This window comes from Ochotona princeps, unplaced genomic scaffold (genome assembly GCF_030435755.1).
Source record: "Ochotona princeps isolate mOchPri1 unplaced genomic scaffold, mOchPri1.hap1 HAP1_SCAFFOLD_4601, whole genome shotgun sequence".
Taxonomy (NCBI): Eukaryota; Metazoa; Chordata; class Mammalia; order Lagomorpha; family Ochotonidae; genus Ochotona; species Ochotona princeps.
In genome coordinates, this window is record NW_026700588.1 from 3,814 (window position 1) to 31,453 (window position 27,640).

The following is a 27,640-nucleotide window of genomic DNA, read 5'->3' on the forward strand; positions in this document are numbered from 1 at the left end:
ACGGGTAATTCTAATAAATATTTTATATATATATGTGAGTTTGGTCTATAAATGGCAAGCGCGGGAGGCTACTACCACTGTAGCAGGAAGAGTTTCTATTTCTCTTTCCTTCCCTCGACCCCAAGGGTTCATGCGGTGGTCCCCTCCTTTCTTCCTGTCGGCAGCGACAGCGCGGCAAACACTAGCAGTCAAACTCACAACGAGTATATGACAGCGGGGGTAGTGCGCGTCTCATAGAAAGTGATGCGACGGTAGTAGCATGAAGCTGAAGCAGCAAGACCACCAGCGATACCAGCAGCAGCAATACTAACACCAGCCATACCCGCAGCGGCCATACTAGCAGCAACAACACTAGGTGGGAAAGCAATAACTGGAGCAAAAGTTTTTGCAGCAGAACTTTCTTGGGGAGGGTTATCGAACCGTCAAATTGGTGAAGGCAAAACTTGTAGTAAGAAGATCAGCAGGAGTATAGTGATCAACGTACTCATATAGCAGCAGCGTGTATTGCAGGCTTCGCTCACAGCCCACCTTCAGTAGTAGTATGGGATGGCCGCACTAGGAGGAATACTGCAGAGGATCAGTAGTAGTACACAACCTGTCGTGTGGAAGCCGCACTAGTGAGAGAAGACCGTCATCCTTCATATAGCCATCATCATAATTATCTACAGCAGCAGTGGTAGTAGTAGTTGGCTGCTGTTTGTGGGGTGGGGTGAGCAGCAGGAGCAAGGCCTTACATATTCCTTATTTATAGCTGCTACTACATACAGTAGATATACTACTTACGAGCTTCAACAGCTGCGGAGTAGCAACAGGAGTACTACGGGAGCGCCTGTGAAGACCACGAGCTGCTGCCGTTTTATACTTGCAGAAAACATGGCGGAAAATAATGAGGGAGGAAGAAGAGACGGAGGGGTTTTAGAAGACGAGACAGAAGGAGAAGAGAGAGGTTTGTTGCTCGCTGCTCATGGTTTAGATGATGCAGTAGTTGTTTGTGAGAGTATACCACCTTCAGCAGCAGCTGCTGCTGCTCTTGGAAGTAGAGCGCCAGTGCTTTTAGCGTCGTCGTCTCCTGCTGCAGCGGCAGTGCTGTTGCCGTCGTCGTACTCCCTGCCGCTGCATGCACCTCTATTAGCAGCAGCAAGGTCGCCACCGAGTGCAGCTGCGTTGTTGAGTGTTCTGCAGCAAGAGGAAGAAGAATCGCATCTGGCTGCTGTTGCTCATCATGAAAGTCAGCAGCAACGTTTCAGTAGCAGCACATTGTCTGGAGAGGAGTTGAAGCGGCTGTTGCTTCTAGGGAGGAAGCTGCAGCAGCAGCACCATCATCACAGTCATCACGTTGCTGCAGCAGCAGCAACAGCTGCAACAAACGGATGTCACTGTTCCGCTACAGAGTCACCAAGTCGCCAACAACCGCAGCGGGGATGTGCTAGAACAAACACAACCACCACCGGGCAGGAAATTCTTCTTTCTCAACAAGAATTTGCACCAGCGGATAGATGTAGACTCCAGCATTCTGACATTCCTGTGGCAGGGACAACAACAACAGCAGGAGCAACAACCGCCAATGCCTCACTCACGTCACCCACGAACTTGTCCGCACAGACGCCGTCAGGAGGAGGAGGAGGAGGAGCAGGAGGTATAGGAGTTGGAGGAGGAACGGTAACAGCAGCAGGAGCAGCCACAGGAGAATATGATATTGCACGATTAATGCGTAAGCGACTTCGAATATCTGCTGTTGCAAGGCGCCGAACACGTGGAAGACTTGCTGCTGCCTCAACACGCGTGACTGGTGCTGCGGCACGAGCGGCTGCAGCAGCACGTGTCGCTGCTGCTGCTGCCTCATCAACATCTCTCGGTAATACTAACGCTCACTGTCGTTCTAATCACCCCACACGAGGAAGTGCAGGGGGAAATGTGGGGGGCTGCAGTGCAGCAGCAGCTGCCGCCTCAGCAGCAGCAGCAGCAGCAAGAAATGGAGTGAGTGTTCATTACTGCTGTAGGAGTGATAGTTGTCCAAATGCCCCGTGCGGCTTAGAAGATTGCAGCAGCTGTGACGGAGGTGGGGGATGGAGCAGCAGTGGTAGTGATAATAATAGTAGTGGAAATAGCGGTGAACGAAGACCTGAAAAAAGAAGTAGCAGCAACAATGTGGAATGGTGTGGTAGCAGCGTTACGGCTGCTGCTGCAGCTATGTCAGCCGATTTCTGGTGTTCCCCAAACAAGAGCAGTTGTACTGCAGTAGCAACAGGAGGTTCGACGTGCGGTGCACGTGGGGGTGGTGGTGGTGGTGGGGGTGCTGCTGCTGCTGGAGGTGGCAGTGCTGCTGATCGAGTGGCAGCAGCAGCAGCGGCAGCAAATGTGGCGGTAGGGGCTGCAGGATGTGGGGAGGGGGCGCATGTCTGTTGTCGCATCACCACACTAGGAAACGAAAAAGAGCTGCAGCGCTCTTAGATAAACTCCAGGTACTACGATGTTTGGAGTGTGGAGCTATCGCAAGGGGTGGGTACAAATTTGGAGACTATGTAATCTGCAGTTGCTGTGGTGAAAATAACTTCGTAGTAGTCAAGGAGTGGAATCCCAGCGCAGACACCAGTGCTGCAGCAGCCGCTGCTGCTGCCGCAGCTGCTGCAGCCGTCGCAGCAGCTGCTGCTGCTTCTGCAGAACCCGACATCAGCGACACACACTTGCATCAGCAGCAGCCGCAGCCACAGCAACATCATCTGGAGCAATACTAAAACGAGGCAGTCAGAAACACAACAGCCGCGCGCGACATCATCTTTTGCATCTACGAAGCAACATCAGCACCAGCAGCAGCTAGCAGCCGGGGCTGTGTACATTCCATCGTGTCCTGTCGCGCAGCTATACGTTAGCACCACTACTCAACTATATCACTACTATTGCTACTGCTACTAGTACTACTATTACTACATCTCCTCCTCCTCCTCCTCCTCTAGTTGTCATTGTAGCTAGCCATCGTCCTCTTCTTGATACACGAATCATACACAACACATGGAGGTGTTTCCTTTCGGAGGATGAAGTAGACTTCATCTCGTCTGGAAAGATGAACCCACTTGAAGAAATCAGGGAGTCAGGTCAATCCTATACGAGCTCATATATTATTGTTGTTACGCGGATGCTGCTATTGCTGCCTCCGCTGCTAGTGCTGCTGCCAGTGCTGCATGTTCGGTTTCCAGCTTCGTGTTACCACTATATTTGCACTGCTGCTGGATGTGTATAGAGAGCTGAAAGGAACAGCTACGATCATACATTATCCTCCCTTTCGTGCTGCTGCTACTGCTGTGCAAGGGAACAGTTGTAGTCATTCATTATCCTGCGTCTCGTGCTGCTGCTGTAGCAGCAGCAGTTGCTGTATATTTGCTGCTTCAATGCGAGACACAATAACGTTCATTATGGTAAGTCGGTGGCTGTACCTGCATAGTGCATGTGCAAAAGGAAGAAGGGTGCCAGGCACACCGAGTTCAGTAGTGCATAAGCTACATTGAGAGGAAGTATGAAACGGGGAAGGCGGGAGCACGCGACAAAAGGAAGAAGAAGAACATACATAAAACCCTCTGGGTAGTCAGAGTTGGTATATATGAGGGTGCTCTCTCTCTCGGCGTGATAACATGTGTAGCGGCGGGCATTGCTCTGTCCTCATCCAGAGGCTATTGAAGAGGGAGAGGGTGCTTATTCGCTGTACTTTGAAAAGGCTGACAACGTTTATATTAGTGCTTTTGCATGGTGATTGACAGCGCGCGTCAATTGCGTCTACTTGAGAAAACATATTTAGAAAGCGTTTTCACTTCTTTTGTGATACTGCTGAAGCACCCGTATTCGCAGGTCCCATTTCTCTGCACCCGAAAATGATTACATGCGCACCAGACGTGGGTTGAAACCGTTCAATATACTCCAGAGCTGTTTGATATGTATATGTGTGCGTGTGTGTGAAAGTGTATGTCTCCTTTCTCATGCGTTGATTTTTCATGGCTGTGTGCAGGTTTTGTGTCCTCGTGATTTTGGAGTGAACGTGTCACTGCGTAGCGTCGTGAGCGGGGTACGAGCAACTACTACCCGGCACATGGTTGTCTTCCCTCCGTAAACTTCCTCCCATTTCTGGTGAGTGACGTGGTTATGTGCCGATTGTTTCGTTTTTTTTATTTGCGCGCGGGGAGCAATCTAGGAATGCGATTTTCACCGGGATGACACCAAAGATTTTCACATGCTTTCATGCCATAATGATGACATGCAAAAGCGTTTCCACGAGGGCGTGCGGCTTATTTGCCGTGATTAGTGGCTTTTTGTTGGCGCGTCATGCTCGTTTTTCTTTCTCTCATTCTCAGAAAATGCTTGTGTTTTAGCACGGGTTCTGAACTGGCCTCCCAAAAGTAGGTGGTGCTCTTTTTTTGTGTCAGACATCACCGCGGTAACGCGTTAACAATTGGGTGATTGCATAAAACGTGAGCGCTACATGCGAGCTTACGGGATAGGAAGGTATATGCAAAATACTCTTAAACCAATACTACAAAGAAAGTAATATAATCCTACATGTGTACTCGTGCGTATACACGTAGAGGGGGATCTGTTCGCTTCTTCGTCGTGAGTGGTGCACGTGTCTTCAAGCCTCGTACGAATTTTGCGTACGTCATATATTTCCCTTGAGAAGACACTTGCCAGGTTCTATGTTTTCCTTGACGAAGATTAACACTTGCTACTCTAACGATGTGCGCTTTTATGTGCGTAATCAATCGGAACCGAGCCAAGTCCACACAATAAACCGAGTGTGTGCCTTCGCACAGGAGAAAACGTAATCCGGTTACGTGGGAAAATCTCCCCTCGGCTGGACGCTGTGCTCCCGTGTTGCGCGTAGCTACGAACTCCACCGTGACAGCCTCCACTGGTACTACTACTACTACTACCACCAGTATCATTACTATTATTATTATTACTACTACTGTGTACGACATAGCACATCATGCTATATCTCATCTCAAACTGGCCAGCGCGCCGCAATTCGAGTATTCTTCAAAATACTGAGGCAAAATTTCACAAAAGTGGAAGCCTCTCAGAAGGATCTTTATACAACGGCCTTCAAGTCAAATCACAGCAGAGGCTGCCCGATGACTTGTGAAATGCGTGCTCCCTGCCTAGCGGCACTGTGTGAGCATCTTCTCTTGCTGCTTCTGCAAGAGAGAGGGCAGAACGTGATGTGTCTCGATTCTTCCGAACGTTCTGTAATTAGCCCTCAGAGATTGTCAGTTTCAGCTCCCAAAAGCGTACTCATGAAAGATAGACGGGTGCAGACGCAATGGTAGACAGCGCGCATGTGTTTTTTCCCATTATTAGACTACTTCAGCACAATCAGACTCAAAAATTGAGAGGCAGTTTCTAGTTCAGGTCGCATCGGATGCGCTCAGGGAGAAATCGCATACAGTTTTCTCACACAGTTTTTTCGCCTGGATGTCGCAAGACCGACTTGCACCTTTGAAAAAAGAGTTACGCTGCACACATAAAATACGGTGCTGCTTCGTGTATTGCTAGTGCGTGCAAACGCAGCCACGAGAGTTATCAGAGTCATTTGCTGATGATGATACTAGATACGCTCGTAGTGGCCGTGGCGACGCGCGCTCCTACTATCGATATGAAAACCACAAGTTGTAACCGCGTATGGACAGCATTTGCGCCATCAATACTGCTGTCAGCGCTGCGGCTGCTAAGGCTATTTCCCTGCAGCAAGCGCGAGCTTACAGCCTTTGCAGCTCTTCAATGGTGTAGTACTTTTTGTGCAGCTGCTTGTGCACATCGTTCCGAGCCTAGAGCAGCTTGTGGAAAGTCTAACACAGAACCACGAACAGTTCTACGAAGGCCAGGAGACGTCAGTGATTAAAAAGCAGCAGCGGCAGCATCTACAGCCGTAGAACAAGTTTGTTCAGTGGCCAGCACTGTTGCAGGCTTCTCTACAGTGAATTTTGAGCTACTGGTGGCACCTGAAGCACATTTTCCAGCGGCTCTAGGAACGCTAGCAAGATGAGAATGGGCGAAGGGGGCTGCCTTGGCTGTCGTAAAATATATTGCGATAGGAGATGAATGCTCTCTGTGCTCAATACGGTGCAACACCTGAGGAACAAATTCTTGGAAGGCGACGCGCTAGGAACGGCGAAATTTTGATTATTTGCGCAAAAAAAGACGGGGACGCCTGCTACCATTAAGGATGTAGGCAGTCACCGAGGCACGCTGCGCTTAGCCAGTCCCGGACCGGCTACATGGGGTGGGAAGCAGACGCAGAAGACGTAGTTGAAGGAGATGACAAAGATTTGGTGCCTGCAGACTCCTTTGCAGGCTTTCTAGGAGGGAACACGTCAGAGTAATTGTCGGCGTCGTACGGATGTTCAGCGAGCTGCTGCTTGAGCCACGCAACAGGGTGCACTGGACAGGGCTGCAGCCGCATTTAACATGCCCACGTGTGGCGTACAGTCGACACCACTGTCACTGTCAGTAGCATGCAGTAGTAAGGATCTTTGGTTTGTACAAGGGTATCGACTTTTGAGAGAATATGTTAATACGAAAGAATGTGTGCAGCCCTACGGTATCAAATGCGACAAACTAGATTGACTAGAAGAGGACTATACCTCCGAAGTTTATATAAGTTGAAGAAATGAATGAGTGAGGACAACGAGAAGGAGGAGATCTGCGTTTAATTGTGGTAACGCGGTAAAAAGCAACTAATGGACAAAAATAACTAAGAGAATGAAACTCGACTTTCAAGTAGTAGTCTGTCGCAAACAGGTGGATGTGGGACGCCTAATGTAGAAAAAACATTCTCTGGTTTTTCATGCGCTTAGACAGGTGCAAGCATACGGAGACTGCGCATGCAGAGTGGCAGCATGTGTGAAGAACAGTGACACACAATTCACGAAAGATGTAAAGTTCTGCGTAAGCCAGTCTCTTAGTGGAGAAGAAGGTCTCTAGAGGAGATTACGTATGTGTGCTTATATGTATACGAACAGCGAGCTTTTCTTATCACGCGGAGGCATGCTTAACAGAGGGACTGTTGAGTAGAAATCCTAGAACGCAGGTCACGTACGAAAAGAAACTACTTGCCGGGTGAAGCCTCATACAAAAGAGCTATTCTCGCATGGAGCATGCTGTACTCACACGAAACATATTACCTTTCAATACCGTAGTTCGTGTGTGCAAGGGAGGTGATCAATACGAGGAAATAGAAACTACCCCTGGAGAAGGTTGTTTTCATGAGTACACTTATACAGACGTGCTTTCCCGTGTGTTGCTGCTAGCGTCACAATACACACAGAGGGAATCAAAAGAAATAAACATTCCTGTGTGTAAGCAGCTCTCAGAAGCCCTCCGGGCGTCCAGACGGAGAAGTACCTGCCCTTCAAGTCGGCTGGTGGGTAGCCATTTGCCCAATACTCGAGACGAGCTGGCGTTCATACTTCATGTAGATATATATGTTTGTACATATATACATAAATACGTAATAAACGTATGTATTTGTGTATGTATATGTACATATATAGAGCTTTTTTCTATATGAGTTTATATCGAAACATGAGCATTTGCGTGTAGTACTTGCCTATTGCACAACTGCATGGCCCTCTCTCTCTCTCTCTCTCTCTATATATATATATATATATATGTACCTATAGGGCACGGCTGCATGTAGAGAGAGTATGCTATGAGACGTCTTCGCTTACACACATAAGAAACCTCTGCATTGAAAGAAAAGCGTTCATTTTTGTGGTTAGATTGTTATGCTCACCCGCATACAGGAGGTACCCTTGGGGGTTGTGAAAGCACTCACTGGGTTCAACACACTTTCGTGCTTACACACATACATACAGAAGACCCTGCAAGTCTAGAAAAACACTTGTTTTCGCAATTATATTTTCGCGCTTCCATACATACATAGAGAAGAAACTTCTGCAGGCATAGAAGCATACGTGTTTTCGTGATAAAGACTTTCGTGCTTACATACATATATACATACATACGTACATCCAGAGGAAACCACTGCAGATATGAGAACGGGGTCCTTGCTTTTTAGATGCTTACCGGTGGTCGGTTGTGGGGCATGGAGAACGACTTCCCCGCGGGTCCGGGATCCAACTTGGCTTCACCACCAGCTTCTTCGAGTACGACCAGCGGAGGCCCGCCAAGAAGCTCTTGCTGCCTTCGAGCTGCATGCCATGCCTCTATATTCTTCCACGTCGCTGCATCACAACAAAGACACGTGCGTTGCGTATGTGTACGTGAGTTGCATATCCACATAATAAGCCTTTCCTTCTTATGCTGGAAGAAGAGAGAAAGAGCAGCCGGTAATTGACCAGAGTTGGAATAAGCGGTGAACACTCACACGCACGCATGCTAAATATGTACTACGCACATCCCTGCAGAAGCAATCTTGAGTACTTCACACTGGCGTGCAGAGCGTGCTGGGGAGAGAAACTCGGTGTGCGTAGTGATGAAAAAGAAGGAACTCTTTTTAAAAAAAAAGGTGCGGTAGCCCTATACTTCCACACATATCCAATGTAATAGCGTTATCATAAACACATCCACACCCCCTGTTTCACACACACACACACACACGCGGACGTGCTCCCGCTCACACCCCGTTCTTTATGCACACACAGTCTCACACGAATACTATCGCACTTAGACAGGCTGAAACTCACAATCTCTCACACAGACATGCTCCCACACCAACGCGCTCTCGCATACAGATATACTCGTACTGATACTCTCAAACATGGTCATGCTCACATCAATAATACTCTCACACACAGACCCTCCCACACTCACATCGAGTCTCACACATTCAGACAGGCTCACTCTCTAGTAGACGGCCAGACAGACAGACACAGACTCCTATCACACACACACATATACACAGTCTTCCACTTAGGAGCAGACTAAAACTTTAGGTGAGAGCAGAAGACGCACATGCGGGTTTCCTACGAAATGCAGGCATGAGCAAATGAATACCCATAAATCTCCACGGACAGCTTCCGGGGGTTGCACGCTTCTTGGGTGATTGCCAAAGTCGTTCTATGCGGTGTAGCTTGAAGAGGCAGAGTAATGTCAGACCGTCATTCAGAAAAGCATGAAGCCGGTGGTGTATACTAAACGATGAGTAGATACTCACCCCTAAGGTCTTCTTCTTCAGCTTCGAAGTCAGCATCACGTACTAGCTGCTCACGCATATGCAACAGCCAGGCAAGGAGGTCTTGTAGTGCAAAGGCTAGCAGTTGTTTGGGTGTGGACGATCGATCAGTCCATATCTCCAACACCAACTGCTCAGTAGGGTTAGTGCTTTCTTGACGACTGAATAGAAAGGTAGATAGACACAGACATATATATATATATATATAGAATAGATAGATCATAACTAGATAGGCACATCGACAGGTGAGAGATCATCAAAAGGAAAATGACCAAGATACCGTTTCTCACACCTAACAGTAGTGGGCATGTGTCACCTACGGTCAGCAGTTGTCGTTTCTTCACAGCTGATCTCTGTCACATAGAAAGTGAATAATCACTCGCTGCTCGATGGCTATTCTAAGGACTGGAGAGCTTTGTTGCCGAGTGAGATAGATACAAAGCGAAGAAAATGATAATTACTTTCGGTACGTACTGGTACTGTTTCCAGAATGAAGGAAAAATGACTCAAAGATAAGCAGCAATTACGCCGACGACAATTAGGCTAACAACGGACCTTTCTAAGGTTGCAACAATGGCTGTCAAACACTGTTACCACTTATAGGCGTTCATTCATAGATGTGGTTTGTATGTGGTAGTAGTTTGGGATAGTGTCAAGCGTAAATGTGTACAAAGATGGACCACAGCTTTACGACATTCTGAATACACAAGTACATATGTACCTATATCTCTACTGTATGGCATGTAATCTGCGAAGGCGAGGTGCGAAGCGTCCGCATACAGGGGCAGAAACGGTAAGCATAGCGTCGGCTGTGTTCACATACATGAGATTATTGATATACTATGGTCGCATACTCTTCGAACTCACATGGATAATATTCATACATACGTGCATATGTGATTGTGCAGAGGCGCCGGTAGTTGTGGTCTCCACTCTGTGTGTATATATGTTTGGGTGCTGCATATGTGTGTGTATACGTGTGTTCGACTGTTTACAGGAAATGGCTTTACACAAATAGGTAAGTAGTGTATATATTTGAGCTTGCTGCGTATATGCGTGTGTACGTGAAGATGAGAGAGAGACACTTACTCCTGACAGAAGCGAGTGCCGAGTAGCTTGTGGACGGCAACCCGCATCATTGTGCAGCAACCAAACAGACAACTCGTCGGATAAAAACCCAAGTGGTCAACTTCCCAAATCCTCCTTCTTTTGAAACATCGGCTATCAACGCCTTCTTCTTCTCTGTACAGGCCTGTCATCCCGCCCCCAGGGTGCATGGCAGTGCGGGTCACCCAGTGACACACGACACACACACACACACACATACATACATATGCACAAACAAAAACGCAGCCCAGAAGCATCAGGGCTTCTCGGAGATTGTTAGTGAAGATGCTGGCCCTTCCAAAGTCGCTAGTGGAGAGCAGGACGCTTTAATTAGTCGTCCTGCTCGTGTCAACTCTGCTGCTCTTGTGTGTGCTCTGCCTTTACGGTGTGCGCGCAGCCTCGTGATCTGCCACATGCGTGAAGGGGAGGGCGCATAAGCAGCTTCACGTGTGTTGTTTGCGCTTCTCCGAGTCTCCTTCTGTTCCGTTTTGTGAGGTCCGTCTTCTCCGTTTCACACTTTACAAGTCCTTATAAGCGCACCAGCACCGTCCTATACGGGAGCAAACCGTGCAGGTCCCTCCCAGAATTGATTCGAGTCGCATGTGGCAGGTTTCTACCGTTCGTAGCAGACTTGAGGAGCTATACTAAAAACACCTTTTCAGTGGTTCCCATTCACACCAGACACCCACATCTGAGAAACTCACAAACTGTACGATAGCCTCCACGAGAAAAAAACGCCTGTGCGGCTCGACCGGTGATACATACATGTGACACGCGAGAGGGGAGGAGTGCTGCGCCTACGTCAGGATACGCATACATGCTGTGTAAGTGTGATACTCTCTCACGAAAGCAGCCGGAGAAAACGCCACTGTAGAATTGCGTATATATAGTATCAGCCGGACATTCTTAGGGAGAGGGGACTCGAAGACTTTCGTTGCCATAATGTTGCACGCGCTTCTACAGTGACTAGATCTTCTGGCCTGATTACTGGCACGTCTGGTTGCCCTCATAAAAAGTGGTCAACATGCACGCTTGCACCGCCCGCAGCGTTGAAGAGTTTCCGTCTCTGCGTGACGACAGACGGGCTTTCCCCGCATTGAGCGTGCTACGCCTCACTGTAATGTGACCACGTGTGGATATACACACTCATACAGGGTGACAATTCTTGAGGTGCTGTCTGCATACAAGTGTATATGATGTACACACTTACGGCGGTGCATGCACATTGCATGCTTGTGTTAGCACAAGCGAAGTAATTAGAATTGTCGGAGCATTGTTGTGTCCATGCACCAACCTGATTTGTCTGCACGTATCAATGTGTGTACACAAGCGTGTATGCAGTAAGACAGTTTGCGAATCCTTGGCGGCACTACTTGCTAGGCATATACCGTTAGATGCCGGGCGCATCTCTGTATAATAATCATGTGCACGGGCTGGTGCTGTATAGGCTGAGCGTGTATGCTGACACGTCAACAACTATAAGGCTAGTAGTGCATTCATATGCAGCCGTATACGAGTCCATCCAGAGATCAGCGTCGGCCGGCCAGAAGAGCATTCAGAGGCAGTTAAGCAGTAGCGTTCAAGCCTAAAATTGAGGTCGCTGCCCCTGTGGCAGCCACTTTGCGCTGCCCTGCCCGCGTTGTGTCTACACCCGCCGCTCTCCGCATAAACAAAGGGAGTCGTATCTTTCGGTGAACTACGTTTTCAAGGCCGCGTTACACGCGCGCTTCTCTAGCAGATGCACAAGTGTGTGTGGATGAAAAGAACGGTTGTATGTGGTTTCACGTGCGGACCTTTTCAACCCGGACTGCCTTTCTCGCTAGCTCTGGTAAAAATTCTAGGTACACAGCGTCCGCAGCAACATACGGTCTGTAAATTTCTCTTTACTTACCGGGCGTGACCTGACAGACTGAAAAACCGTAGGGACTCATATGTGAGTCGCGTTCATTGGAAGGTTCTGGAAAGCTACCAGAAACGTGCAACGAGAGCTTCGGCCAGGTGGCGTGAGAAAAGAAAGATAGAGAAAAAGAGAAGAACCCTCGAAAGACCAGGAGAAGACGTTTCAGTGCCACCACACACTCACCCGTATCGCAGTGTGTCATTCGGACACTTCCGGGTTTCTCTTCTGTGTATGTGTGTATCTCTGTCCTCTCTCTCTCTCTCTCTACGTAGAGTCGTGACGTCAGGGAAATAACCCCAGAAGAAATTCAGGACAGAGCAGAGGCAGTGCGCCTTTACTTCACTACTGACATTCGAGTGACCACCGAGAAGATATATATGTGGATGGCTTTCAAGTGGGTGAGTCAATCATTGAGAGAGACATGAGTGGTCATAATGAGTGAATGACTAGAAGGAGGACCTCTGGCTGCGTGTATTATATAGAGTATGAGTGTCACTAAGAGAAGTGCATGCGTGAGGGGTGCCCGGCCGCTCTCGTGAGCCATACGAGACTCTTCGAAGCAAACGCGAAAGAGAGAGCAAGACTGCATGTTGACAAAAAGGTGCTTGCAGCAATTTGACGTAACGTGCTTGCAGCATGTTAACGCCTCATAGTGCCTGGATATGATATGCATGTGTGCATGCATTGTCTCTGGTGTGATTTTCCTCGCTGTATTAGGAACGTGCATGCATCATTTATCTTCTTTCATCGCTTGTGGAAGTAGTATTGAGCTTTCTGTCGTTTTATGTGTGTATCGCATATATTGTTATTACGATGTCAGAAACCACGTTTTCTTCCTAAAATATCTTTTTTCTCCTCCTCCTCCTTCTCCTTCTCGTCATTTTGTTTTCTTGTCTTTCTTTCTCTTTCTGTCTCTGTCTCTGTCTGCCTCTGTATCTCTCTCTGTATCCATCCCTATCGCCGCCTGGCCAGACGTTCTCGTTGCGTTTTACGTTTTTCACGTACCGTGAAGGTCGGCTAGCCAGCATCCGCGACCCCATTCGAGCTTCATCTCCAAGTCGAGTATGCCTCCCTTTTCAACTTTCGCTAGAAAGTGCTCGGGATTTGCTACAGCTACAAACGAAGGCCATTTGATCATTCCCGCATGCAGCACTCGTGGACCCACCACACGTACTCGCACACGTCCCGACTTTTGTGCTTCTCTTGTACGAAAGGCAACCTGTACCACCACCACCATCACCACCACCCACCCACCATCAGCAGCAATACTGACACTAAGTATAACTGTATAACATGGTATATCCCTCATTCACAGATAGCAACAACACTAGATCCACCGGAGATAAGCACTCGGTACACCACCACAACTACTACCAACTGCACCAGCAGGAATAGCAGCAGGAACTCAGCAGCAGTAGCAGCAGCAGGGACTCAGCAGCAGCAGCAGCGGGGACTCAGCAGCAGCAGCAGGAACATTAGCAGCAGCAGGACATTAGGAGCATAAGCAGGCTCCGCAAAGCAGAAGCAGGAGCAGCTCCGCGATACAGCATAAGCAGCAGTAGCAATTATTTCGTCTGCCTTTTGGTGGTACTACACGTACACTTATACTTCTCTTTTAGAAAAAATGTAACTACGCATATGTCTCTGAAGGAACGCAAGTACATCTCTACACGTGAAAGAAAGCAGCGTTTAGCTTTTTTCTCCACACCACCTGTAGATTCGTATATATGTATATATACACACACACACACTCTCTACACGTGAAAGAAAGCAGCGTTTAGCTTTTTTCTCCACACCACCTGTAGATTCGTATATATGTATATATACACACACATGTACACGTGTGTATATATATATACATGTTGGTGGAAGTGTGCAGCGTTTTTCTCTTGTTCCAATATGTATGCAGATTGTAGTACATCACTTGTGTGAGCAATAACATTTCTCGAGTGAACCTGCTTTTGTGTTCTACCTGAACACACAGACACTCATATACTGTCAGCTAGAGACATTGGAGGTGTCGTGCCTACGCGTGAAGCTGTTGGATAAGTATGGAGGCATGAGTTTTGTCTCGCTCTATCACGCACCGTCAGACAAAGGGAAAACGCGTTTCCTCCAAACAGCTGTGGCACCAGAAGCAGCACGGCAGTAAACATGTGAGAGAGCAGTGAAGGCGGTGGTAGTGGTAGTGGCGGGGCCAGAAGGGTGGGAGGCAGGATTACTGAGGCAACACCCCCATACATATATATACACATATATGTATATAGATGTATATATACATACATATAAATAGATATATATATATATATAGATGCATATGCAGATACATATACATATATATATATATATGTATATATGTACTACTGAGAGAAAAGATCTGGATGTCTTTTCAACCTGTACGCTAGTAGGTGTTGCTATATATATAATAATATATACGTGTGAAGACACATTCTTCTCCTCAGGAAACCTTTAGTAGTGTGACTACTCCTGAGACCCTCTAAACATATGTGCTACTGAGCAAACGTTCGTATTTCTTCTCCGTACATGTGCTAAAACGTGTGGAGGGAAATACCTTCTGGCGAGAGGAATATATCTCATTCTACTGAGGGACCCTCAGGCTTCTCATCAGTATTTGTGTTAATGTTCGTGCAATGTAAATCCGAATACTTTCGAGTATATATATCCTCTACTGAGAGAAGTTTGAGGCTTCCATTCATTATATATACGTATTCCTAATACATGTGAAGACATATACCTTCGACTGACGGATACGGATACGGATACGACGGATACATACTTGCTACTGGAAGAACGTTAAAGCTTCTAATAGATATATACGCTAATACGTCCACACACAAACATCTTCTATTTAGAGAACCCTTGAGCTTCCACTCAATACATATATACGCTAATACGTGTGAAGACACATTCCTCTCCTCAGGGAACCTTTGAGCTTCTATTATATATATGTATGCATGCATACATATACATATATGCATGCTTATCAGTCTGAAGAAGTTCTTATCTTCTACAGGGAACGTCTGTGAGCTTCCACTTAGTATCATGACCCTAAAACATGAGACGACATATATTTACTGCGGTCAAACCTCTGAGCTTCTTTACAATATGTACATGTCCTTATACGTCTTAAGTCATTTATATCTTTTACTGATAGAACCCTTAGTTTCCACCCAGTATGTATACGCTAATAGGTGTGAAGACGTATATTTCCGACTGGGGAAACGTTTGAGCTCCTTTTCAATACTTAGACATATATATTCTAGTACGTCTGAAGACATATATATATATCTTCTACGTGGGAAACGTTCCTCTGTCAACCTGTACCTACGCTTTTACATACGTATTGGGAGAGACATTTCGCGCTTCGGTTTATATGTATGTGAGTGCAATTCAATTGAGGGAAAGAAGTGCTCTTACGTAGTTTTCACAGGGACTCTATACGCATGCAGAGTTGCTTCTTCTGCGTGTGTGCCTGTGTACCCTGTCCTCCTCCTCTTCTAACTGAGCTCTTCAGGGCGCTATTTATCACCGCGAAATACACTTTGGCTGGGTCTCTCAACATTTCATAAAAGGGCATTTACACACATATATGTCTATATACATACATACAAACATACACACACATATACATGCATACTAAACATGTATGACGAGCATATACCAGCAGTTCATCAGCATGCATACTCAGTTTGAGCGACAGTATCACATACTACCTACGCGTATATATTTTACATATCTACATTCATATATATACTATATATCTATATAGCGATATATATATCTCTCTCTCTATATATATGTATTCGTATATCTGTATCTATATATCTATATCTTACTTAGTTCTCTATATTTATCTTTTTCTATCTGCGTATCTATATCAATTTCTCTCTGTTTACATATATATATATATACAGCCCCTATTCTTACATTGGTATGTATACAATAGACATGAAAGACACACTCTATTTGAGACAGAGTAACACGTTACGCCCATAGAACGCGTGTACCTTCCATATTGGCTATATGTATACACGTATATATATGTCCATATTGGCAATATATATAATATATATACATACATATATCTATATAGTCTGTATATACTTCTGATATTGGAAATATTCAGAATATGACTTATAGTAACTCTGCAAGAATAACATAACGACAGCTGTATATAGAGCATATAGCATTCTGGTAACTAGTGAAAGTTCAACACATATATTTGAGGCACATCACTACCCACCCTACATGCGACGCCTGTGTATTATATAATACAAATTATGGTCAGTACTATAATCCAGTAGATACACTAAAAGAGCACTCTACTCAACTGACTGACAAACAACAACGTATAACTTCTTGTATAGATAACACGTACTCCATTGGTGAACTGGTGTAAGCATCATATATATATATATATATTGAAGGTACCAACCCTATAGCAGGTACGCGCGTATATATTATGCAGTTCATACTGTTTATACAATTGCAAGTACAGCATATATACACACACACACAGACAGAGTAGAAGCAGTCTACTGTAATAAAAGATAGAGTGACAGAGCACTCATTACACACTGTATACATTGTGTATACCCCCTTCCTTATTGGTGTATCGATAAAATATTTTAGAAGCATCCACGCTATTTCAGACACTTGCTACGTGAAGATGCATCCTCTCCACACTGGCAAATACAACATATAGATACACTAAAAGCACATGCAACTAAAGAGACGGAGGAACAACACACTTACATCGAGTTACCTACAATGTTTTACGCATACTCCCTTCATAATAATGCTTTATTAGCGTATACAACATAGAAGCGCCCTACTACGAGAGAGACATACTAACAACACACACTACTTATACACACAGTACATATATACATATATATATGTACATATTATAGTACACAGACGCCTTCCGTTATAGGGTAAGTTGTATAGCGTAGAAGCACATTATTATGCTTATACGATCAGTGTATATATAAATATATATGCATTTATTAAAATACACGTACTCCTTTCTTCCTATGGAAATAGGTAAAGCTCAGAGACACCTTACTATGCATGCATGCACAGTATATATATATGGCTACAAATACTCTTTTCCTAATAGACATTATAATGTCCAGCACAGAAGCCTTCCACTATGAGACACAGAGTAACAACCCAGCACTGATACGCACAGTATATATATATACGTTATTGTACGTGTACATCTTTTATCATATGGTCATTTGTGCAGCGTAGGAGCACACTACTATGGGCGCTTACACGCACATTATATATATACATTATAGTACATATACTCCTTCAACCATATATATATTAGTTTACAGCACAGAAGCACGTTACTATGCCTATACGCACAGTATATATATATATATATATATTATAGTACATATACTCCTCTTATGATGGTATATATACATTTGTACAGCGTAGAACCCGTTCACTCTAAGGACAGAGTAATAATAACGCAGAGTATACATATGCATATATATCATAGTATGCATACTCTCTGTATAATGGCCATTTATACAGCACACGACGTACAAGTGTTGCTGTTGAAGACAGACCAGGGTGGTTCCCTTGCTTTGAGTACATCTTCTTTTGATATGACTGGTCCGTGTAGCATGTGTGTGGAGGAGGACGCTTTGCACGAGAAAGGACACAAAAAGAGATAATAGAAACAGAAAAGACAGAAACGCATAGAATACAATTACCCCTTTCAAATTGAGCGCAATCTCGAGAAGATCTTCACGTACACCTGGAAGTTGTGTTATATATGGCGCTGGCTTTGTTAGTTGCATGCGCTGCTGTTGGTGCTGAAGTAGTGACACGGGCAGCTCGTGTGTATCATGAGAAGCGATAGCAGCCATATCAGCAGCAGCCATTGAAATTTCTTCTTTCTCTACGCTTTCTCGAGCAGTCCGTTCAGCTGCTGCTGCTGCTATTGCTTCTGCTGCTGCCTTCGCCCTCCTGCTGCTGCGCCTGCTGCTGCCCCTGCTGCTGCTGCTGCCTGTCCTTCGGCCAGCGTGCAGTTTTAAAGCGACGACTGCATGCATGCCCTGGACAGCGTTGTGCTGAAAATGCTTTAATAAGTGACCCCATCGTCCATCCTGTTGTGATAGGTAATGGACCGAGATAGAGCTTCTGATACCAGTGACCTTAAAACAAGAACGTATGCGTGTAACATGTAAAAAAAAAGCCACCATATATTCATATATAGATATATAGAATATATATATGTATATAGAGAGATATATAGATATAAATACACATATATATATATATATATGTGCATAGATATATATATATACAGAGAGAGATACACATATGTATAGATCTCTCTTTCTCTATATATCTGTTACATATATATATACATATATATGGATTATGATAGAAGATCTAATACCAGTAATTTTGAAAAATAAAGTGTACGTGCAACACATCAAAAAAAAACCACCATATGTATATATATTTATGTATATAGATATATATAACAATTATATATACATATATATACGTATATATACAGATATATATAGATATAAATACACATATATATATGTGTATAGATATATATATATATATAGATATATATATGTATAGATCTATATATAAATACACATATACATATATATATATGTATAGTTATATATATGTATAGATCTATATATATATATGTATACATATATATATATATATATATATATGGAGTGAGATAGAACATCTGATACCCGTGACTTTGAATGAAGAAAGTATGCAAGCAACATATCAAAAAATTAGCCAGCATATATTACCCCTGTCTCCGACTGCTGAATTTCCATGGGTGGAGCAGGACGTATATAAGCAAAACAGCCACCTATTAATCCACTTGTCGCTACATATACATATATATATATATGTATATATCTGTCTATCTGTCTATACATATATATATTTAGCTCTTGCTTTTTTGATGGAGCTCCTCCGTCATGCCACGAGCACATACACGTACACATACAGACACACACATACGCACACGTACGTACATACACTCACATATGCGTATGCACGAGCATATACACGCACACATACACACACACGTACATATACATGCCTATACACGCACACATACACACACACACACACATTCTTAACGCAGACAGGCGGAGCTTTGAAAACATACCAGGAAGTCAACATACTCGTATAAACACACATACAAATACAAGAACACACAAACACACATACACGTATGCATAGACGGGGACCCACACACGCACATATTCCTTGTTTGCTTTATGTGGGAGATGCGTTGTAATGCCATTAATACACACACATACATACATGCATATACACACACACACATTGCGCATACATACTTACATTCTTACATACATACTTAAAACTTACATACATACTTACATACACATGCACATACATGCACAGTCACCTACATACATGCACATTCACCTGCATACATACACATGCACATACATACATAGCTATTATACAAATATATATATGTATATATATATATATACACACTTACTTACTCAGGTATATGTGTTCTTGAATTTACAAAGAAGTACATGTATACATACATGGACTCAATTATCTATTCCATAGTAAATGAATATATATCATAACACTATTGGGGGATATATGTTTATACATATATGCACTCATACATATATGTACTTATATATATATATATATAAGTACATATATACATCCATACATATATGTACGTATATGTACATATATATATATATATATATATATATATATATATGTGTACATATTTACATTCATACATATATGTACGTATATGTATACATATGTATATATGTGTACATATGTACATTCATACATATATGTACATATATATATATATATACATTCATACATATATGTACATATATATACGTACCTCTATACATACATATATGTACATATATGTATATATATATCTCTTCGATTGTTCATTTTTTCCAGTAATATGCATAAGTAAGTCCATACAGATTCCAAGACTATAACCTTGTGTACACACGGGTATTTACTTGTAGTTCCTCAGTTGAGAGATATTCATATAAATATATATAGTACAAACTTATGTAATTTTCAATATACATATGGTACAGATATATCTTTACGTACTCTCACCTGTTTGGGGTATGCGAATAAGATTAGTAGCCTCTTCCACTCGTAAATCAAATCCTTCTGCCCATGATGGCCACGTCTACATGTAGTAGCAACAACAACAGCACCAGCAGCAGCAATACCGGTAGTAGCAATACAAGTAGTAGCAATTGCAGTAGTAGCAATTGCAGTAGTAGCAATACAAGTGGTAGGAGTAGCAGTAGTAGCACTAGACATACAAGTAGTAGCAACAACAATAATATCGACAGCAGTACCAGCAATAACACGAGTAGCAATGGAAATAGCAGCAGCAGTAACAATAGCAAGGGCAGCAATAGCAGCAGCGACAGCAGTAGCAGTAGCGGTAGCAGTAACAGCAGCAACAGGAGCACCAGCAGCAGTAGCAGCAACAGTCACAGCAGCAACCGCAGCAGTAGCAGCAGCAGCAACAGCAGCAGTAGCAACAGCAGCAGCAACAGCAGCAGTAGCAGCAGCAGCAACAGCAGCAGTAGCAGCAACAGCACCAGTAGCAGCAACAGCAGCAGTAGCAGCAGCAGCAACGGCAGCAGTAGCAGCAGCAGCAACAGCAGCAGTAGCAGCAGCAGTAGCAGCAGCAGTAGCAGCAGCAGCAACCGCAGCAGTAGCAGCAGGAGGGGCAGCAGCAGCAGTGGCAACAGCAGCAGTAGTTGCAGCAGTGAAAGGAGAAATTCAGAGGGATACATGACAAGAGCAGCACTGAGAGGGTATTGGGAAAATTTGTGGGCCCGCCGAATATACGCAGCAAATGCACCAACAAGAGGAAATTGAAAGCGAAGAGAACTACCGAGAGCGGTGACAGCCTAAGACAGTCTTACTTTTCCAACAAGGTACGCAGAAGCTATCCTGCGTTACTTGCACTAATGGAAAGGTCAGAACTCCAGTCATACATACATGTACAGATATACATATATATATATATATATATACACTGCATATCATGCAAATAAGGTGAGTTGAGAGCCGTCGTGAGTCTATATGTATATGGAATACAAATAAATAAAGGCACACATTTATACACAGACATATATAAATATATAGCTATAGACATACATGTATGTATTCATATGTATATGTATGCGTACATGCATATATGAATATGTAGAACAGAAGCAACCTGCACCAGTACTAGACTAGCAGAAAAGATAAGGGAGCTCACTGTTCCATAACAGCGCATCAGAGGAAAAGGAGAAGTGGACTTCAACTTACAGCAGCAGCAACAACAGCAGCAGCATGAACAGCGGCAGCAAGACCAGCAGCACAGCAGGGCGCTGGAGTTCCCGTAGGAGCGTGAAGAGGAAGAGGAGGAGGAGGAGCAGCAGTAGTAGTGGTGGTGGTGGCAGCACTGAAAAAGAGTGAAGGCAACTCTCCGAATAATATACAAAAGCAGAAGAGGGAGAAGCAGCAGCAGTTGCAGCACACGGGTGTTGCGAGGGAGTACGGAAGTTGGTGGCAGCAGCAAGAACACTAGCAGCAGCAGTACGGCAGACAGAAAGAGAAAACCGAAGGAAGAAAAGACATCATAAAAACAAAAATAGAACGGACAGGTAGGTACACACGCATGCACATACACAAGAAGTAAAGGCCTACAGCCCCGGCACAACTACCAAAGAAATGACGAATGTACTGTAGCAGCAATAGCAGGAACAGTAGCAGCAGTAGTAGTAGCGGCAGCAGCACCAGCAGCAGTTGCAGTAGCACGAATAAGGGGAGCAACAGTAGCAGAAATATCAGCAGAGACTCCATATACATACATACGTGCATACATACACACATATATACATACATACATACGTAAAACATACATACATACATATATACATACATACATACATGTATACATACATACTCGCCCATCTACACACACACACACACACAGACGCAGAGACTCACACAGATTATCGCAAATAACGGTATCAATTGAAAGAGAAGCAGCTTCTTCCTCTTGTTCTTCCTCTTCTTCTTCTTCATCTTCTTCCATTCGTTAATACTACCCCATATATGTATATATATCACTCTTTCCTTGCATCTCTCTTACATTCTTACGTTTTCTCTGGTCTCCTGTCTGATTAGATATATAGTCGTCTCAAGACGGCTATACTGTACATTTCCTTTTGCGCATCGTGACAACGTATATATGAATGCGGGTGTGTGTAACTGTGCTTTAAGGTTCTATTGCCATTACCTCCCTTTTTCTCCTTTGCGTTCCCTTCTGCTTCTTCTTCTTCTTCGTTCTCCAGATATATTTTCTGCCTCTTCTATGTATGTATATGCTGTGCCATGCTATTCTCAAGGCCACAATCGAGTTCCAGTACGCGCTTTCGCAAAGCGCCTTGCCCCGCTTCCTACTCCTTTCCTCAATATGCCTCTCTATGAATATTTATATATATGCACATACGTCTCTCTACAAATACATGTATATATATAGGTACATGTGTACATACGTGTCTATAAATACTTACACATATGTATATACATATACATATGCTGCCATATTCAATGCTACTGCTGCTGTAGTTGTTGTGGCTGTTGATGTCTGTTGATACTGTTGCTACTGCCGCTTTTGATGTTGCTGTTGTTGCTGCTGTTGCTCCTGCTTCTGGAGCTTTTATTATGAGTATAGTGGGTATAAGCCTCCGTTTCTTGATGGTAGTCACTCGTATGTTAGACATGGACGTGGAAACGTTATATATATTCTAATACTTGTTGGATCGTTTTCACGAAAAAAAAATAGATGTGTACGTGGTGAGACGTGTACGTATGTGGTAATATTATGACGTCTGTCGACAGCCTGCTACACGCTCTACAGGAGGAGCAGCAGTAGTTGTATGTAAGAGAGTGTGACTGTCTCAAAAGAATGCAAGTCGAAAAAAGGAAGGAGGAGCGTTTACATATATATATATATACATATAAGTATATATATATGTATATATATATGCTACATATATATGTAAGAGTGTGGCTCTTTGTAGCAAGAAGACAATACAATTAGTTGCTATTCAAAGAGCTAGCGGTCTCTATGGTAAGTGATTACGTACGTCAAATATGCGAGCGGAGCCGTAGAGAAGTCCGAGACGGTCGCGGCGTGGGTAGTAACCGGGAGAGAAAGGCAGCGCCGACAAATTGAACTGGGGTGTATGTACGCCCGGATCCAGTAATGTCGAGTTGTAGAACTCTTCGTAAATTGGGTAATGCCTCACGTCGAGACTCTGTATGCGGAGTGATCAAGCAACACAGAAGCGTATATGCATGAGACAAATAATTGACCGAAAGTAAGAACGACTGAGAAACGGAAGAAGAGGGAAATACGTGAAAAAATTAGATGGAAAGTTGAAAGAAAAAGAAGAGCAGCAGCACCCTTGAAAAAACGTCGGCTTCACATGTACATATACACGACCTCAAAACAAACACACACACACACACACAAGTATATGCACCAAGCAAACCCATAATGATGTCTAGTCATCCGCACATATTATACATACATATATACATGTATACATACTTACATGCAAACACACACACCATAGTCACATATACACAAACACCCCTACAAATGCTCACACACCCACACATATACACATATTCACACACATACACACATACATAGACATGCACAACTACACACACACACACAAACACATACACACACATACATAGACATGCACAACTACACACACAAACACACGCATACACACATACACACGTCGGCTTTCACACATACGCCCGAACACAGATACACATGATCGCAAACGCGCATACGTATATGCACCTCCACGCACATACACTCTCAGTAGCAGCAGTAGTCGTCGAAATATATGACAGTAGCGACCGCTCGCCACAATACGAGCACCAACAATGGTAGAAGTGGCAGCAGCAGCAGTAGTAGTAGTAACGCCACTGCAGCAGCAGCAGTAGTAGTAACGCCACTGCAGCAGCAGCAGTAGTAGTAGTAACGCCACTGCAGCAGCAGCAGTAGTAGTAGTAACGCCACTGCAGCAGCAGCAGCAGCACGGGAATAGTCAAGCCCTCACAATAATATTGACGACCCCGTAAGAGGCGCGGCAGGAAGGCTAGAAGTAGCAGCAGCAACTCCACTGCAGGTGCAGGTGCAGCAGTAGCAGCGAAAAATTAGGCACTACAGTAGCAGTGGCAGCAGCGACAACAGCAACGGCAGCGGTGCATCAGCAGCTGAAGTCAAAAAGCCTCCACGACTATAACAAAAAAAGCCCAATACACAGCAGCACCGTAAGATAATTGTAGTAGTAATTTCAGCAAAAGCAGCACCAGCAGTATCAGCAAAACCAGCAACACACAGGGAGAGAGAGAGAGACTGACTAGTCCGCGTGCTTCATCCCATTCGTCTAACGGTACTCGATGAAATGGCGGTTCTTCTTCGGCACGCAGGGTTTGAATATCATCAGGAACTTTCAGTATGCCAGGGTCAGGCCACTCTCCTGCAGAAGTAGTAACAACAGCAGCGACAGGGGCAGCATGAGAGGAGGGAGAGAAAATTATTTTCTGAGAAAGATATCAAAAGAAGATGTGGAGTTATGCAACTTGTTGAGCAGCTTCTTAAGAAATTCTGAAAGCAGCTGAAGTCACAATTTCTCATACAACATATACACATGCAGTGAGCATAGCACCCTCATAACAACGAGTGTGCGAGTTGTCGGAAAAAAGGAGAAGGCGTAAAGGGAAGAGGCAGCAAAAATAATGAACTATTTGGAAAAGAAAAGGGGCAGCTTTCTTCTTTGCGTGCACGGGGTAGGGCTATAGTGAAGAACAACGCGAGGCAGCAGAACGAAGAAGAAGAAGAAGCAGCAGCAGCGACAGCACCAGCAACGCCACCAGGACGAAAAGAAGAAGCAGCAGCAGCAGCCGCAGTAGTAGTAGTACTAGCAATAGCATGAGCACCCCCAACACCCTCAGGGAGAAGGAGGAGAAGTTGTACTAGTAGTAATAATAGTATTAGTTGTAGCAGTAATATTAGTTGTAGTTGTAGTTTTGGTTGTAATAGTAGTAGTATTAGTATGAGTACTATTATTAGTAGTATCAGTTGCAGTTGTAGTAGTAGTAGTAGCTCTACGAAGGCGAACAAAGCAACAGCAAAGACACTAAGGTGACAAGACCTTTATATTTGAAGTAGCAACACAGTGTCGCCCCAGTAGCCACCCTATGAAGACGAAAAATAGCAGCAGCAGCAGCAGCATCAGCAGAGTGAAGAAGATGAAGCCCCAGCAGCAGGCAGGAATAGTAGTAGTAGCGACGAGGAACACAGGGAACAGCAGCAAAAAGGAAGGTGAAGAATTGGCAGCTGCACACGTTATGGAGCACACATTCAGAGGAACAGCAGCGAAGAGGGTGCAGCAACGTAAAGAAGAAGCAGCAATAGGAGTAGGAAGGAAGAGCATTATCCTTGAGGGGATCAAAGAGCAGCAGCAGGTAGAAGAGGCACTGAATGAAACCAGCAGCACGAAAAGGCACGAACACGAGCGAAGACGCACCCGCTGCAGCAGCAGCAAGAAGAAGAAGAAGAAGCTGGAACACAAAGGAGTGAGAGTATGAAGAGGAAGCAGCAACAGAGAATTCCTATGGGTGTAGTAGTCGTGCAATGAAAAAGAAGAAGAAGCTGCAACACGAAGGAACAGTAGAATAGTTATAGAAGCAGCAAAAAAATCGGGCCAGAGTAGTAGTAGTAGTAGTATGAGTAATAGTAGTACTAGTGATATAGAGAGGCAGCAACAGAGAAGTGTTGTAGTAGTAGGAGGAATAGAAGTTTCAGCAGCAACACCAAGAAGTAGTAGTACTGCTACTAGCCACAGTAGTACGACGATGGAGAAGCAGCAACAGAATGAAGCAGCAGAAAAGTCAAAAGCAGCACAGAACACATACTGTAGTAGTGGTACGAGGCTGGAGAGCCAGCAACACACAGCAGCAGTAGCTGGATGAGGAAGCAGTACAAAAAGCAAGTAGCAGAAACAAAAAGTAGGAGGACCAGAAAAAGTAGTAGAAGTAGTAGTGGCTGTATGTTAGTAGTATTTGTAGGAGGAAGAGGAGGGGAAAGCAGCAGCATACAGAAATAGCAGAAGGAAGAAGCAGCAACACAGAAGTGCTGACGTAAGAGTGATAGTAATAACACTCATAATGATAGTAATAGAAGTAGCAGTAGTACGAAAGAGAAGCATGTACACGAAGAAGTGGAAATGGTTAGGGGAGTAGGAGAAAGAGGAGGAGGAAGCGGCAGCAAGTCGAAGTAGTGCTACGAAGAAGCAGCAACACCGAAGTGTTGTACCAGTGGTAGTGGTAGTGATACCATTTGCTATAATAGTAGTAGTAGTGGTAATAGTACGAAATAGAAGCAGCAACAGAACGAATGAGGAGTAGCAGTAGTAGCAGCAGGAGGAGGAGAAGGAGCAGGAGGAAGAGGAGGAAGCAGCAGCAAGTAGAAGTATCATAATGAAGAAGCAGCAACACCGATGTGTTGTACCAGTGGTAGTAGTAGTAATACCACCCGCTATAGTAGTAGTAGTAGTACTAATAGTACGAAATAGAAGCAGTAACTGAACGAATATGTAGTAGCCAGAGGAGGAGAAGGAAGTGGAGGCGGAGGAGCAGAAGAATGAGGAAGCAGAAAATCTCTCAGTGCCGTGCATACCGCGGTTGAACAAGTGCCAGTCCTTCCACACGATTGGTGATGGTAGCGATGTGTTGTGTAGGCTGCTGCTACTGCTGCACCTGCTGCTGCTTCTGTCGCTGCTGCTGTTGCTGCTGTGGCTGTCTGTACTGCTGTGTCTGGTACTACTGGTGTCTCTGTTGCTGTTGTTTTGACTATCCTTGCTGTCATTGCTGCTGGTATGTGTGCTACTGGTGTGAGTATTGCTGACATAAGAGTTGCTGCTTCTGCAGGTTTTTTGTTGTTGCTGCTGCTGCTGTGGAGACGGAGTGACTGCGGCCTGTGCAGCAGCAGCTGCTGCTCCAGCTGCGGCGGCTGCGTCTTGGACTGTGGCTGTCGTGTTCGTGTCTGTGTTTTGACTTGTAGTATCCAGGTCAGCACGTGAACGTTGTGCTACTGGCCTGAGAGCTTCAGCAGCACGAACAGCAGCAGCAGCAGTAGGAGGAGGGGGAGAAGCAGTAGCATCACGAGGAGGGGAAGGAGATATATGAGAAGAAGGAGGAGGAGCAGGAGGAGGAGGGGAAGAGAAATACCCGTGTCTCTTTAAATATTGGATTTCTGCGTGTGAAAGCAAGTTTGTGTCTGTTTT

The 27,640-nt window shown here is 44.5% G+C and overlaps 1 protein-coding gene across 1 annotated transcript; it reads right to left on the reverse strand.

Annotated features, from left to right (window-relative positions):
* Window positions 1-6,256: 6,256 nt before the first annotated feature.
* On the reverse strand, window positions 6,257-27,055 carry LOC131479316 (uncharacterized; the record flags this gene model as incomplete). Its single annotated transcript, XM_058659854.1, is given in 12 exon segments — window positions 6,257-6,433; window positions 8,071-8,228; window positions 9,161-9,339; window positions 10,268-10,430; window positions 13,191-13,404; window positions 17,939-18,010; window positions 18,167-18,277; window positions 18,279-18,382; window positions 20,364-20,439; window positions 23,414-23,584; window positions 24,714-24,832; window positions 27,034-27,055. Coding segments are annotated over 12 exon segments (1,566 nt in total), but the record flags the coding sequence as incomplete, so codon positions are not given.
* Between the last annotated feature and the right edge of the window lie 585 nt (window positions 27,056-27,640).